This window comes from Saimiri boliviensis, chromosome 3 (assembly GCF_048565385.1).
Source record: "Saimiri boliviensis isolate mSaiBol1 chromosome 3, mSaiBol1.pri, whole genome shotgun sequence".
Classification (NCBI taxonomy): Eukaryota; Metazoa; Chordata; class Mammalia; order Primates; family Cebidae; genus Saimiri; species Saimiri boliviensis.
Window position 1 is genome coordinate 16,821,608 of NC_133451.1, and position 15,165 is coordinate 16,836,772.

At 38.1% G+C, this 15,165-nt stretch overlaps 1 protein-coding gene across 4 annotated transcripts in view; it reads right to left on the reverse strand.

Moving 5' to 3' along the window:
- LCORL (ligand dependent nuclear receptor corepressor like) overlaps positions 1-15,165 on the reverse strand; it is a 201,785-nt gene that overhangs the window by 9,648 nt on the left and 176,972 nt on the right. Inside the window, exon 7 of one of the 4 annotated variants that reach the window (XM_074395936.1) lies at positions 15,136-15,162. The exons of the other annotated variants lie outside the window; for them this stretch is intronic. Coding sequence (XP_074252037.1) covers positions 15,136-15,162 — 27 coding nt within the window. The remainder of the gene's footprint in view (positions 1-15,135; positions 15,163-15,165) is intronic. 4 annotated transcript variants of the gene reach the window in all.

Genomic DNA, 15,165 nt, shown 5'->3' on the forward strand with positions numbered 1-15,165 from the left:
GAATGTAAAGACCTGGGCTCAAGTTCTGACAATCATCAGCCTACGACCTCGGACAAGTAACCTTAACCTCCTGCCTCATTTTCTTCATAAGAAAAAAAAAAATCGCTGTTTACCTTATGAGTTGTTGTGACAATTTAATGACAGCCAATTAACATGCTTTAAAAACCATAAGGAACTCTATACAAAGGTTGAATTTACCATTGCATATTTTGGTGAAAAGAAAAAGAAGTGGGAAGAGAAGTGCTTATCATAAGTAAGGCCTCTTCTCTATCAAACTAGGAAACTAATAGAGGTAAGGGTTGAACAAGGGCATGGAGAGACTGAAATGGTTACGTAGGCATTTAAGCCTATTGTCAATTCTTCAGTAATCTCATGGACCCAAAGATAAAGTCCATCTCCACCACCTGAATGGTAGTTTATAGAGTATGTGCATTTGCAAAGTGTAAAAGGGAGGCGGGAAGAGATAGCATGGGGAGAAATGACAGATACAGGTGAGGGGACGGAAGGCAGCAAACCACACTGCCAAGTGTGTACCTATGCAACAATCTTGCATGTTCATCTCATGTACCCCAAAACCTAAAATGCAATAAAAAAAAAAAGAAAAACAAACAAACAAAAAATGATTAAAAAAAAAAAAAAGATGGAAACATCTTGAGCACCATAGAAATCCAAAGAATTATCATTTGTGATTTAAGTTAATGATTATTGATAAGTCTAATCTTCACAAAAGTAAAAATGTATCTAATTCTAATAACTTAAACTTGTATTGCTGGAGATATGCAATGTTCATTTCTGTCATGGGGCAATAAACTTGAGTGTTAGCTAGCCGACTCTTGCAAGAAACATATGTTGGTGTAACTAAGACAGGTCTGAAAATATCACTTATAGAGCAGAAGCTACATACCAGGCAGTGTACTGAAAGCCTTTTTTTTTTTTTTTAAACATTACCATATTCAATCCTAACAGTTATTCACTGAAGATCAGAAAAGTAAAATGACTTGCCCAGCCACACAACTAGTAAATGGAAGTCTCCAGGGCCTATGATCTATTATCTTGTACTGTACTGCATACTGACTCTTGAATTGTTCTAATTCTGTCATGATACTGCATGTTAATACCCATTTTTTTTTTTTTAATGGAATCTCACTCTGTTACCAGGGTGGAGTGCAGTGATACAATCTAGGCTCACTGCAACCTCTGCTTCCTGGGTTCAACTGATTCTCCTGCCTCAGCCTCCTGAGTAACTGAGACTACAGGTGCACTTCACCATGCCCAGCTAATTTCTGTATTTTTTTGTAGAGATGGGGTTTCACCATGTTGGCCAGGATGATCCTGATCTCTTGAACTCATGATCTGCCAGCCTCGGCCTCCCAACCTGTTGGGATTATAGGCGTGAGCCACTGTGGCTAGTCAATACCTGCTTTTCTATTCTTCAGAATGCTTAACATGCGAGATTAGTGGACAAGTGTCTGGTTTATAGGTTTCAAACAGAAAGATATGTCTAAGGCTATATTGCAACTCTATCCAGGAGAGTTAAATATTTAATGCATGAAGTCTTCTCATGGCATTAACTAAATAAGGAACTGCTACTCATATCCTTTAATTCCTGAAAGAGGAGAATAGTGTTAGGGCATAGACTGACATGTTTTTGAGACTTAACAGAATATTCTTTAGGTCAAGCATTTCAGGGAACACAAGTTCATCTTTTCAAAGGGAGAAGTCAGCTGTATCACAGATAAACGGCTCTGGAACAAGATTTGGACTTGGAACAGTTAATGTATTTGATGCTGTCAAATTTGAACTCATCTGTTTAACTCCAAATTCTGGATAAGGCTTACTTTCTTCTGGAATGGTGTTACTACAGTAAAAATTTACTGACTAAATATTATGGCTAAGCTCCGTCCTATAGCTTGATGGCTCCACAAATCTATCCAAATATCATGATAGGGTTGTTAAGTGCACAAACCTAAATGGGAGAACCTTCATGAAGGTCATTTATCCTTCTCTCACACCCTCAACCGGTACCTACTTAAAATATTAGTAGTATATAAAAAAAGGGATGGTATCTTCTTTAAGAGTTTTGCAGCTTGAGGGTTTTGCAGGATGAGAAAGTATTCAGAAATTACCAGAATAAAACAGCAGCATGCAATAAATATAGAGTAACTAAGGACTAAGGTATTACAGAGAAGGGAAGATTAATCCCAGCAGAGTGGGGAGTCAAAGGGAAGAAACATTTGATAAAGGACTTTAGGGATAGGGGATGTTAGTAAGCTGAGGCAGAAGGAAGATTTGTAGAGCTTGAGTTCTGATCCTGAGTCCAATCACTGGCCAGCTAAGTGCACACTTCTTCATCTTTCTAAGCTTCAATGAAGGTAATGAAAGTCACTACCTTTTATGGTTAAGGGATTGTTAAATGAATTTATATAAAGCACTTGGCATAGAGAAGAGAATGCACATAAGATGCTCAGCATTTTGACTGAACATATAATAAGAACACAGTAATTGTGAGTTAATGTTATTACTATTAACAAAACATAAGCCAATCAAAGGTACCTGTGTTTTCACTGGTGATACAATATGGCAGATATGTGTATGATTTGTTTCTGTACTGTACCATATTTGGTTATTCCTATAATTCTCCTAAACAGATATAATGATTTAATCTGTATACACAGGTAATACAGTTGTTTACTTTTGAGTCCCTGGGCTTAAGGGAGACCAAAAGATCTAGCCTGGTAAGCACAGTTTGTAAGGGTGACCATGAGGTTTAAAATTTGAATAAATCCTTTCTTTTGGTTGGCAAACAGTTAAGTTTAGATTGTAGTTGCCTTTTTTTTTTTTTAATTTAGTTTTTTTCAAAAATTTCCTTTGGTAGGATACTGATGAATTTAAAGCCTTTGGTAGATTAATTAGAAAATTTAAAAAACACTTATAGACTTTTTCTTTACTTGTGATTATTATATTTGGAGTCAAAGAACATTATGGTTAAGAATGAAACTTTGAAGACCAACAGTCTTGGGCTATAAATCTAGATTTGCAATTTGCTACAGCTAATGTTAGGAAAATTATATTTACTTTGTTTTGAATATAAAGGTGATACAAAGATTGGCACTCTGGTGCATAGCGTGTGCTTAATAACTGGAAGTGTTACACCATTAAGCAAACCACGGCAGTCAGGAATTCACAAGAAAACATCTACAATAAAAATAGTTTTCTAATGAGAAATGAGAGAGCCACCTGAATTTTTAGTTGAATGGAAATGAAGGAAATCATAGTTGGATTAATGGCAGAGAACCAATAGTCTTCAGAAATTAATGAATACTGCACTGTTTTGAAATTCAGAAATGATCCTTGGCCATGTAGGAACAAAAAAGACTTTCCCTGAATTTCTTAATGAGCTTGTTTATGAAATTAGTGCAACACAAGTGAACTGTCCGTAAAGCAGTATCTTAAATAAAATAAGTTATTCAAATACCCAGCAAAGATACATGATTCAGCTACCTTTATAAAAAGAATAAAAATAGGAAGTTTTAGTAATGTAAAATTAAAAGCAATTAGCACATTGTTGGTCTAAAACAATGCCAACCAACTGTAAAAGACTGCAGAAACTGACATGGTTTATAATGTTCTGAGACCCTGTTTGCATCTGCCTTTTTAAGAACTTACCAATGATCATAATCTTTCTTTTTATATACTATCAGTATCAAATTGATTGCATTAATAGTTCCAACTCTTTACTCATCCTTACATTTACTTTGCCTCATAGTTTTGCGGTGTTTTCCCATTCTGCCTTACCCACGTGATTTGCTCTCGCAATAGCACCTTAGCAAATATGATGGAAGCTGAAGCTTGAGAAAAATTGCTTGGGCAAACCCGCTGAGTTAGTGTGAGGGGCACATGGACCAGAGATAAATGTCCCACCTGATAGTCAGCTAACACCAGGTCATATGAGGGAGCCCAGCCAAGATCAGATGAACATCCTAGTCTTATCTGCCAATCACAGACTGATGAATAAAATAAAAAATGCTTACTTATTTTAAGCTAATAAGTTTTGGGGTAGCTTGTAAATAGCATTATTGTGGCAATAAATAATAAACCATCTCTTTTCAATTGAATCCTCACAATGATGCTTAACGAAGTACAATGTCTCCCATTCTTTAAAAAACAAATAAAAAACAAGACTTTACTCAATCTTTTTTCTCAAGGTAACAGTTTTATAACTAGATTACTTTAAGGAGTTAACCTATACTTTCTGTCACCATCCTTAGCTCTTCATTCCTTAAGCTATTCCAGTATGGCTTCTGGTGCTTTTACTCCATGAAAATAACACTTACTAAAGCCATGAATGACACTCACATTGATAATTCCAATGAATTTTAGTTTTTGCCCCCTTGGCAGCATTCAATACTATTGACCATTTCTTCTGCTATGGACTTGTGTTTCTCCTAAATACATATGTTGAAGCCCTAACCCTGAAAGTGACTGTAGTTGGGGACAGGACCTTTATGAGGTAATTAATGTCCTAAGAGTGAAGCTCTAGTCTGTTAAGATTGGTGTTCTTTTAAGAGGAGGAAGAGAAACCAGAGGGTCCACTCTGCCATGTGAGGACACAGCAAGAAGGGGGCTATTGAAGTCCATGATCAACCTGCTGGACCTTGATCTTGGACTTTCCAGCCTCCAAAACTTTGAGAAAATAATTATCTGTGGTTTAAGCCATACAGTCTATGTTATTTTTTTTTTTGCGGTAGCCCAAGGAGACTAAACTACTATCTTTCATGAAACTCACTGCTTTTGGCTTTTGAGACAAAACACACTTTACTCTTGCCTCTTTCACACCAAGTCATCCTACTTTACTTGGATAATAAAGCTTGGAATTTCTCAAGGACGTGTCCTAAGCTTTCTTTTCTCCTTTATTCTATACACTCTTTAGGGGTCCTCAACCCTACTCACAGTTTTAGTCATTAATGATATCCTAGATGTCTCAACTCCATCCACAGCTTATGCATTACTTATTCCGAAAGGATTACCCTGACAACTCAACCTAAAGTAGCTCCCCCTAGAAACTTCTATCATCCAATTTCATTAACACAATTTATCACTGCTTTATGTTTTCTATTATTGTTTTTCTCTCTTACTAAAATACAGACTGATGAGAATAGAGATCCTTGTTGGTCTTGTTCAGTATTTTATCTGCAGTACTTGGCACATAGGAACTGGATAAATATTTGCTGAAAGAATAAATCTGATTTCTACTTCTGGCCATGATGAAGTAATAGGGTAGCAGGGACCAGATCTGTGGCTTACTGCCTGGAGAGTTTTCAGGCTGCATGATAGGGAGAGAATCCCAACAGAACTTGGAAATATTCTTGAGCTGGGGAGAGAGTGACTGGAGTTCACGAAGTCCCAGGTGACTAGAATCTGTGGGTCAGAGTATAGGAGAGAGATGGGGGTAGAGGGAGAAAGCAGAGAGAAACAGTCAGAGAGAGATCTGTGGAGGATTTTCTTCGGGTCTAAAGATAAATAAATACTGATCAGTGGATAAGTATTTCCCAAGTCTGGAAAAGAATCAATGAAAAGAACCAGGTAATCACTTTCTGAAGGCTATATAGAACTAGATATAATTGACCTTCTGACACATGGAGCATTTAGTAAAGTCCTCAGGTGGGTACTGAATTGCCTCTATAGTGAGGTCAACTCACTTAGCCCTGGAGTAGGGCTCCTTTTTTTTTTTTTTTTTTGAGATGGAGTCTCATTCTGTCACTGAGGTTGGAGCACAATGGCGCGATCGTGGCTCACTGCAACCTCCACCTCCTGGGTTCAAGCGATTCTGCCTCAGCCTCCTGAGGAGCTGAGATTACAGGTACACACCACCACACCAGGCTCATTTTTGTATTTTTAGTAGAGACGGGGTTTCACCATGTTGGTCAGGCTGGTCTTGAACTCCTGACCTCATGATCTGCCTGCCTCGGCCTCCTAAAGTGCTGGAATTACAGGTGCAAGCCACCACACCCAGCCTGAGCAGGGCTTCTTAACATCAGCTTCACTGACATTTGAGGCAGGTAATTCTTTGTTGTTGGGGGCTGTGCTGGGCACTATAGAATTTTTAGTAGCATCCTTAGATTTTATCCACTAGATGCCAATATTACCTTCTCAATATGACAGTACAGTGTCTCTGTCCATGACCAAATATCCTCTATGAGGCAAAATCATCCCTAGTTGTGAATTACTGTCTGAGATTAAAGGCTGTTCTGGCTCTGCCCAACAATGCTAAAGACTTGAAATAATCAAAATGTTTAATAAGTTAACAGTGTCCCAGAACAAAGCCCAAGAACATATAACATTGCAAAAATTCCAGTGTACAATAATACAAAATTCACAACATCTGGCATCCCACCAAAAATTACCATGCATGCAAATAAAAGGAAAATATTCATAATGAGGAGAAGAAAATCATTAAAGAATAAAGAAATAACACAGATTGTGAAATTAGTACATGAGGATGTTAATGCAGATATTTTAAATACACTTCTTTAGTTCAAGAAGCTGAAGAATGCAGAAGCATGACATGGACAAATATGGTAGATATAAGGAATACTGAATTTGAATTTCTAGAGTTGACATACAATTTATGAAATAAAAAATATCCTAAATGGTATTAATACCAGATTAGACAATGCCAAATAAATAATTAGTGAACTTAAAAACACAGGAAGAGTACTATGCAGAATGAAAATAAAAAAATAAAAATGAATAGCGTGTCAGTGACCTGTGGGATAAAATACATGTGATTTACATTCCAGAAGGAGAGTGGAGAGGGACAGAAGTATATTCAAAGCAATGATGGCTACAAAATGTCCAAATGTGATTAAAAGCATAAACTGACATATTCAAGGAGTGCAACAAACTGCAAGCAGAAAAAACATAAAGGCAACCATGCCAAGCCCTTTGCTAATCAAACTGTTGACAACCAGTGATAAAGAGAAAATCTTTAAAGCATCTGGCAGGAAAAAGAACATACAAAGGAGCAAATAGAAGAATGATTTACCCATCTTCAGAAACAATACAAGCAAGAAGCTAGTAGAACAATTATCTGTAAAGTACAGACAGTCTCTGGCTTAGGATGATTCAACTTAGAATTTTTCAGCTTTTCAGTGGTGTGAAAGTGATAGGCATTTAGCAGAGACCACGCTTTGAGTGCCCATACAACCATTCTGTTTTTCAACGTCAGTATTCTATAAATGACACAAGATAGCCAACATTTTATTGTAAAATAGGCTTTGTGTTTAATACTTTTGCCCAACTGTAGGCTAAGGTAAGTATTCTGAGGACACTTAAGGTAGGCGAGGCTAGGCTATGATATTCCATAGGTTAAGTGTATTAAATGCACTTTTGACATACAGTATTTTCAACTTACAAGGGTTTATCGGGAGGAGCTTGAACTCCATCATAAGTTTTCTCTTAGTATTAAAAGAAAAATATGGTCAATTTTGAAATCCACATTCAGGAAAAATATATTTAAAAAAAGAAATACAGACTTTTATAGACATACAAAGGCAGAATGAATTAATCAACAGCAGACCCGCACTACAAGAAAGGAGGTCATTCGGGTAGAATAAAAGATATCATATAGAAATCGGGATCTGTACATAAGAATGAAGAACACCAGAAATGATAAATTCAGGGAAAAATACTTATTTTCCTCTTTTAAAAATATCTGAATAACCATGTAAAGAAAAAATCAGAACAATGTACTGTGAGGTTTATAACATTTACAGAAATAAAAGCACTGCAGATATATGGTTATAACAACTTCAGCAAAGTTTCAGGATAAAAAAAAATCACTGTACAAAAGTCAGTAGCATTTTTATATACCAACAACCATCCAAGCTGAGAACCAAATCAAGAAAGCAATCCCATTCACAGTAGCCACAAAAGAATAAAATTTGTAGGAATTTATTCTTTATTCTTAGGCACAGTTAACCAGAGAGGTGAAAGATCTCTACAAAGAGAATTACAAAACACTGCTCAAAGAAATCAGAGATGACACAAACAAATGGAAAAACGTTCCATGATTGCGGATAAGAAAAATCAATATTGTTAAAATGACCAGATTGCCCAAAGACTTTTAGAGATTCAATGTTTTACTATCAAACTACCAATGACATTCCTATGGAACCAACAAAGAAAGTGAATAGCTAAGACAATTCTAAATCAAAAGAACAAAGCTGGAGGCATCACATTACCTGACTTTGAACTATACTACAAGGCTACTGTACTAGTCCATTTACATGCTGTTGATAAAAACATACCCAAGACTGGGCAATTTACAAAGAAGAGACTTAATGGAGAACTCACAGTTCCACGTGGCTGGGGAAGTCTCACAATCATGGTGGAAGGTGAAAAGCACACCTCACAGGGTGACAGACAGGAGAAGAGAGCTTGCACAGGAAAACCTCCCTTAGAATAACCATCAGATCTCATGAGACACTCACTACCACAAGAACAGCACCAGAAAGACCTGCCCCCATGATTCAATTACTTCCCACCAACACGTAGAAATTCAAGATAAGATTTGGGTGGGGACACAGCCAAACCATAGCATTCTGCCCTGGCTTCTCCCAAATCTCATATCCTCACATTTCAAAACCAATCGTATCTTCCCAACAGTCTCCCACAGTCTTAACTCATTTCAGCAGTAACTCAAAAGTCCACAGTCCAAAGTCTCTTCTGAGACAAGGCAAGTCCCTTCCGCCTATAAGCCTGTAAAATCCAAAGCAAGTTAGTTATGTACTTCCTAGATACAATGAGGACACAGGCATTGGGTAAATACAGCCATTCCAAATCTGAGACATTGGCCAAAACAAAGGGGCTACAGGTCCCATGTAATTCCAAAATCCAGCAGGGCAGTAAAATCTTAAGGCTCCAAAATGATCTCCTTTGACTCCATGTCTCATATCCAGGTCACGCTGATGGAACAGATGGGTTACCATGGTGGTCCTGGGCAGCTCTGCCCCTGTGGTTTTGCAGGGTATAGCTCCCTGCTGGCTGCTTTCATGGGATGGCGCTGAGTGTCTTAGGCTTTTCCAGGTGCACAGTGCAAGCTGTTGGTGGAGCTACCATTTTGGGGTCTAGAGGACTATGGCCCTCTTTTCATAGCTCCATTAGGCAGTTTCCCAGTAGGGACTCTGTATGGGGGCTCTAACTTCACATTTCCCTTCTGCACTGCCCCAGCAGATGCTCTCTATGAGGGCCCTGCCCCTGCAGCAATCTTTTGCCTGGGTATAAAGGCATTTCCATACATCTTCTGAAATCTAGGCAGAGGTTCTCAAACCTCAGCTTTTGAGCTCTGTGCATCCGCAGGCTCAACACCATTTAGAAGCTGCCAAAGCATTGGGGCATCTACCCTCTGAAGCAGCAACAGCCTGAACTGTACCTTGGCCCCTTTTAGCCACAGCTGGAGTGGCTGGCATGCAGGGCACCAAGTCCCTAGACTGCACACAGCACAGGGACCCCATGAAACCACTTTCTGCATTTCCTTCTAGGCCTCTGGGTGTGGATGGGAGGAGCTGATCTGAAGACCTCTGACATGCCCTGGAGACATTTTCCCCACAGTCTTGGGGACTAACATGTGGCTCTTCATTACTTATGCAAATTTCTTCAGCCGGCAGCTTGAATTTCTCCTCAGAAAATGGGTTTTTCTATCACATTGTGATAAATTTCTATCACAGTGTGCAAATTTTCTGAACTTTCATGCTCTGCTTCCCTTATAAAACTGAATGCCTTTAACAGCATCCAAGTTACATCTTAAATGCTTTGCTGCTTAGAAATTTCTTCTGCCATATGCCCTAAATAATCTCTCTCAAGTACAAAGTTCCATAAATCCCCAGGGCAGGGTCAAAATGCCACCAGTCTCTTTGCTAAAACATAACAAGAGTCACTTTTGCTCCAGTTCCCAATGAGTTCGTCATCTCTATCTGAGACCACCTCAGCCTAGACCTTATTGCCCATATTGCTATCAGGCTTTTGGTCAAAGCCACTTATCAAGTCTCTAGAAAGTTCCAAACTTTCTCACATTTTCCTATCTTCTTTGAGCCCTCCAACTGTTCTAACCTCTACCTGTTACCCAGTTCCAAGGTTGCCTCCACATTTTCAGGTATCTTTTCAGCAGCACCCCACTCTTGGTACAAATTTACTGTATTATTCCATTTTCATGCTGCTGATAAAGACATAACTGAAACTGAGCAATTTACAAAGGAAAGAGGCTTGATGGAGAAGCCAGAGTTCTACAAGGCTGGGGAAGCCTCACAATCATGGCGGAAGGTGAAAAGTACATCTGGTGGCAGACAGGAGGAGAGAGCTCGTGCAGGAAAATCCGCCCTTATAACCATCAGATTTTGTGAGACTTACTTTCACAAGAACAGCATGGTAACGACCTGCCCCCATGATTCAGTTACCTCTTACCAGGTCCCTCCTACAACACATGGGAATTCAAGATGAGATTTGGGTGGGAACAAAGCCAAACCATATCAGCTACAGTAACCAAAACAGCATGGTACTGGTACAAAAGCAGACACATAGACCAGTGGAACAGAAGAGAAAGCTGAGAAATAAAACTGCACATCTACAACCATCTGATCCTTGACAAAGTTGGGAAAAACAAGCAATAAAAAAAGAACTCCTTATTCAGTATATGGTGCTGGGATAGCTGACTAGCAATATACAAAAGATTGAAACTGGATCCCTTTCTTATATCATATACAAAAATCGACTCAAGATGAATTAAAGACTTCAATGTAAAACCTAAAACTATAAAAACCCTGGATAATAACCAATGAAATACCATTTTGGACACAGGCCCTGGCAAAGATGTCATGATAAAGATGCCAAAAGTAATGCAACAAAACTTAAAATTGACAAAAGGGGACCTAATTAAACTAAATTATCAATAAAGAGACAACTGACAGAATGGGAGAATATTTGTAAACCATGCATTCAGCAAAGGTCTAATATCCAGAGTTTATTAGATGAACTTAACAAGAATTAACAAGCAAAACCATATCATTCTGCCTTGGCCCCTCCCAAATCTCATATCCTATTAAAAAGTGGGCAAAGGGGCCAGGTATGGTGGCTCACGCCTGTAATCCCAGCACTTTGGGAGCCTGAGGTGGGCAGATCACCTGAGGTCAGGGGTTTCAGACAGCCTGGCCAATATTACAAAACCCTGTCTCTACTAAAAATAAAATAATTAGCCAGGTGTGTTTGGGAGTGCCTGTAATCCCAGGTATTTGGGAGGCTGAGGCAGGAAAATCACTTGAACATGGGAGGTGGAGTTTGCAGTGAGCTGAGATTATGCCACTGCACTCCAGCCTGGGCAATAAGAGTGAGACTCTGTCTCAAAAAAAAAAGAAAGAAAGAAGAAAAGAAAGAAAGAAAGAAAGAAAGAAAGGAAAGAAAGAAAGAAAGAAAGAAAAAGAAATCGGGCAAAAGACATGAACAGACACCTTTCGAAAGAAGATATTCATGCAGACAAAAAGCATATGAAAAAATGCTCAATATCACTAATCATTAGAGAAATGCAAATCAAAACCACAATGAGAGAATGGCTATTAATAAAATACCAGTCAGAATGGCTATTATTAAAAAGTCAAAAAAAAATAACAGATGCTGGCAAGGTTGTGGAGAAAAGGGAATGCTTATACACTGCTGGTGGAAATGTAAATTAGTTCAGCCATTTTGGAAAACTATCATTGGACCCAGTAATCCCATTACTGGGTATATACTCCAAGAAATATAAATCATTCTACCATAAAAGACACATGCACATTTATCACAACATTATTCACAATAGCAAAGACCTGGAATCAACCTAAATCCCATCAATGGTAGAACAGATAAAGAAAATGTGGTACATATAGACAATGGAATACTATGCAGCCATAAAAAGCAATGGATCATGTCCTTTGCAGCAACATGGATGGAGCTGGAGCCCATAATCCTAAGCAAACTAAAGCAGGAACAGAAACCCAAACACTCATAAGCATTCTCAATTATAAATGGGAGTTAAACACTGAGTACACATAGACACAAAGAAGAAAACAGAAAGTGGGCCTACCTGAGGGTGGAGGTGGGTAGGATGGAAAGGATCGCGAATCTACCTAATTGGGTAGTATGCTTATCACCTGGGTGATGAAATAATTTATACACCAAATCCCCGTGACATGCAATTTACCTATATAACAAACTGTACATGTACCTCTGAACCTAAAATAAAAGTAAAAAAAAAAAAATTATTGGCTACCCATGAAGTACTATATTATTATTTGAAGGTAGAACTCTGATAAGTTAATGATGTATACTATAAACCCTATAGCATCCACTTTTTTTTTTTTTTAAATGGTGTCTTACTCTGTTCCCCAATCTGGAGTGCCATGGAATGATCTTGGCTCACTGCAACCTTTACCCCCCAGACTAAGTGATCCTCCTGCTTCAGCTCCCCCAGTAGCTGGAGCCACAGGCACGTGCTACTACACATGGCTAATTTTTGTAAAGACAGAGTTTCACCATGTTGCCCATGCTGGTCTTGAACTCCTGGGCTCAAGTGACCTTCCAAAGTGGTGGGATTACAGGCATGAGCCACTGCCCCTTGCCAGCAACCACTTTTTAAAAAGCAAATCAGGAGATTAAAAAAATAATAAAACACACTGTATGATCCAAAAGGAAGGAAAAGATAAAAAAGAGCAGAACAAATAGTAGGTGGGACAAATAGAAAACAGAAAGATGGCTGATATAAATCCAACCATATTAATGGTCACATTAAATGTTAAGTGGTCTACTGAAAAGGCAGAGATTGTCACACTGGACAAAAAGGCAAGCTTCGATTATATATTGTTTAATATAAGAAATCAACTTTAAACATAAAGACACAAATAGGTTAAAAATAAAAGGATGTGAAAAGATATACTATGATAACAATAGTGAAAAGCAAGCTGGAACAACTCTAGCAGTTATGAGATAAATTGTATTTTAGAGTAAGGAACATTTTCAGGATTAAGGAGAAGGTTAAATTCATAATGATAAAAAAGCCAATTAATAAACAGTATCTAGCAATTCTAAATACATATACACCTACTTATAGAGCTTCAAAATACATAAAGCAAAACCTAACAGACATGAAAGGATAAACAGAAAAATCCACAATCACAGTTGCAGATTTTGACATCCCCCTTCTCAAGTACAGATAGAACAAGTAGACTGAAATTTACCAAGATGGAAAAAACTTGAACAGCACTATCAACCACCTTGCTTAACTAACATTTATAGAACATTTCACTCAGCAGCAGTAAAACATAAATTATTTTCAAGAACACACAGGACATTTACTTAGATTTGCATAGATTCTGGCCCATATAATACCTCTCAATAAATTAAAAAAAACTGAAATAACACACAGTATATTAGAATTAAATTAGAAATCAGTACCAGAAAGACATCTGAAAAATCCCTAAATCTTTGGAAACTGAACAACGTATCTCTATGCAGGGTCTTGCTATGTTGCCCAGGCTGGTCTTAAATTCCTGGGCTCAAGTAATCCTCCCGCCTTGGCCTCCCAACGTGTTGGAATTACAGGCGTGAGCCACTACGCCCAGGCAACATGTTGCTAAATAATATATGGGCTAAAGAAGAAATCACAAGAGAAATTAGAAAATATTTTGAATTTAATTAAAATGAAAACAGCAGAGCAAAATTTGTGAGACAGAGCTGAAGTAGTGTTTAAAGGGAAATTTATAACATTATGTTCATATTAGTAAATAATCTTCCTTCCACCACTGTAACACTTATACTGCTCAAAGTGTAGTTCCTGGACCAGAAGCATAAGCATAAGTATCACTTGGGCCCCACCCCATATCTACTCCATCAAACTCTGTGGGTGGATCCAAACAATCATTTTAACAGGCCTTGCCGAGGACTCTGATGCACACTAAAGTTTGTGAACCACAATGGTCTAAGTGTGGTTAGGTGTCTTGCTCTACACCTTTCTTCACAATACAACTAGGGAAATCTTCTAGAAAGAAAAATCTGATTATATCATATCTTCCCCATCCACTTCCAATTTAAATCTCTGCTCTAAGTGCAGTGAGGAGCCACTGAAAGCAGACAAACTTCTTGGCACGGCTCATAAGAACTTGTACAGTCTGTTCCTTTACTTCCTTCCCAATCCTCCCTACTTCTGACATCATCTCTTTCTTTCTCTCTTGACTAGACACACTGGCCATAACTTACACCTCTAACCTGCCAAGAATCACATACCTCAGCATTTTTTTTCACATCCAAATCCTTCTTCCTATCCTACTGGCTCTCTACCACTTGGCCTAGTTAATTCCTACTCTCCCTTCATAGCTTAATGGCCCTTTGATCTCTTCCTTCACTTGATAAAATCTCCCTAAAATAAATTCCCATAGCACCACATACTGAGAATGTAGGAGATTTGTGTATTTACTCAATGTCTGCCTTTCCAAAGAAACGAACCATGAGGGTAGGAATCATAATCTGGCTTTGCCCCCACTATTCTGCATGTGTCTAGCATACTGCCTAGAGTGCAGAAGACAAACACTTTTGAATAAATAAAAAAGAATGTATGGGAAGAGGCTTTTAAAATCTAGCTTTCTATGTCTGCATAACACAGAAACAAAGTAGGAAATAAATGCATTTTCCAAGTTGCCTGGAACGAGGGAAGGAAAAAGAAGTTAAGGTCCAGTTTAAATAAAACAAACACAACCAAGAAAAAAAAAATAGTAAGCAAGACAAAATCATTCAGACACCTATCCTTGCCTTTTTTTTTTTATTTGTAATTAAACTATAGGTGAATTCACTAGGCTTAACGTTATGGTAATCACAGAATGCTCGGCTCTGTGACAAGAAAACTTATTGCCAAGAAAAAAATGAGAAGAAAAAATGGTAGTCAGGAGAGCTGATCTAAGAATTTTGAATTCTTAAGAAACAGACAAGGAAGGAAAAAGGAGAAAGAGAACATTTAGACCTTGAGGCAGGAATTTATTACGGTGTGAAGCACTGAAACCAATCTCTAGCAGGTGGTAGCAGCTGGTTAAAGAAGAAAAGGGTGACCCTTGAACTTACCTCAGATAGAGAAAGCAGGTCTGGAGGCTG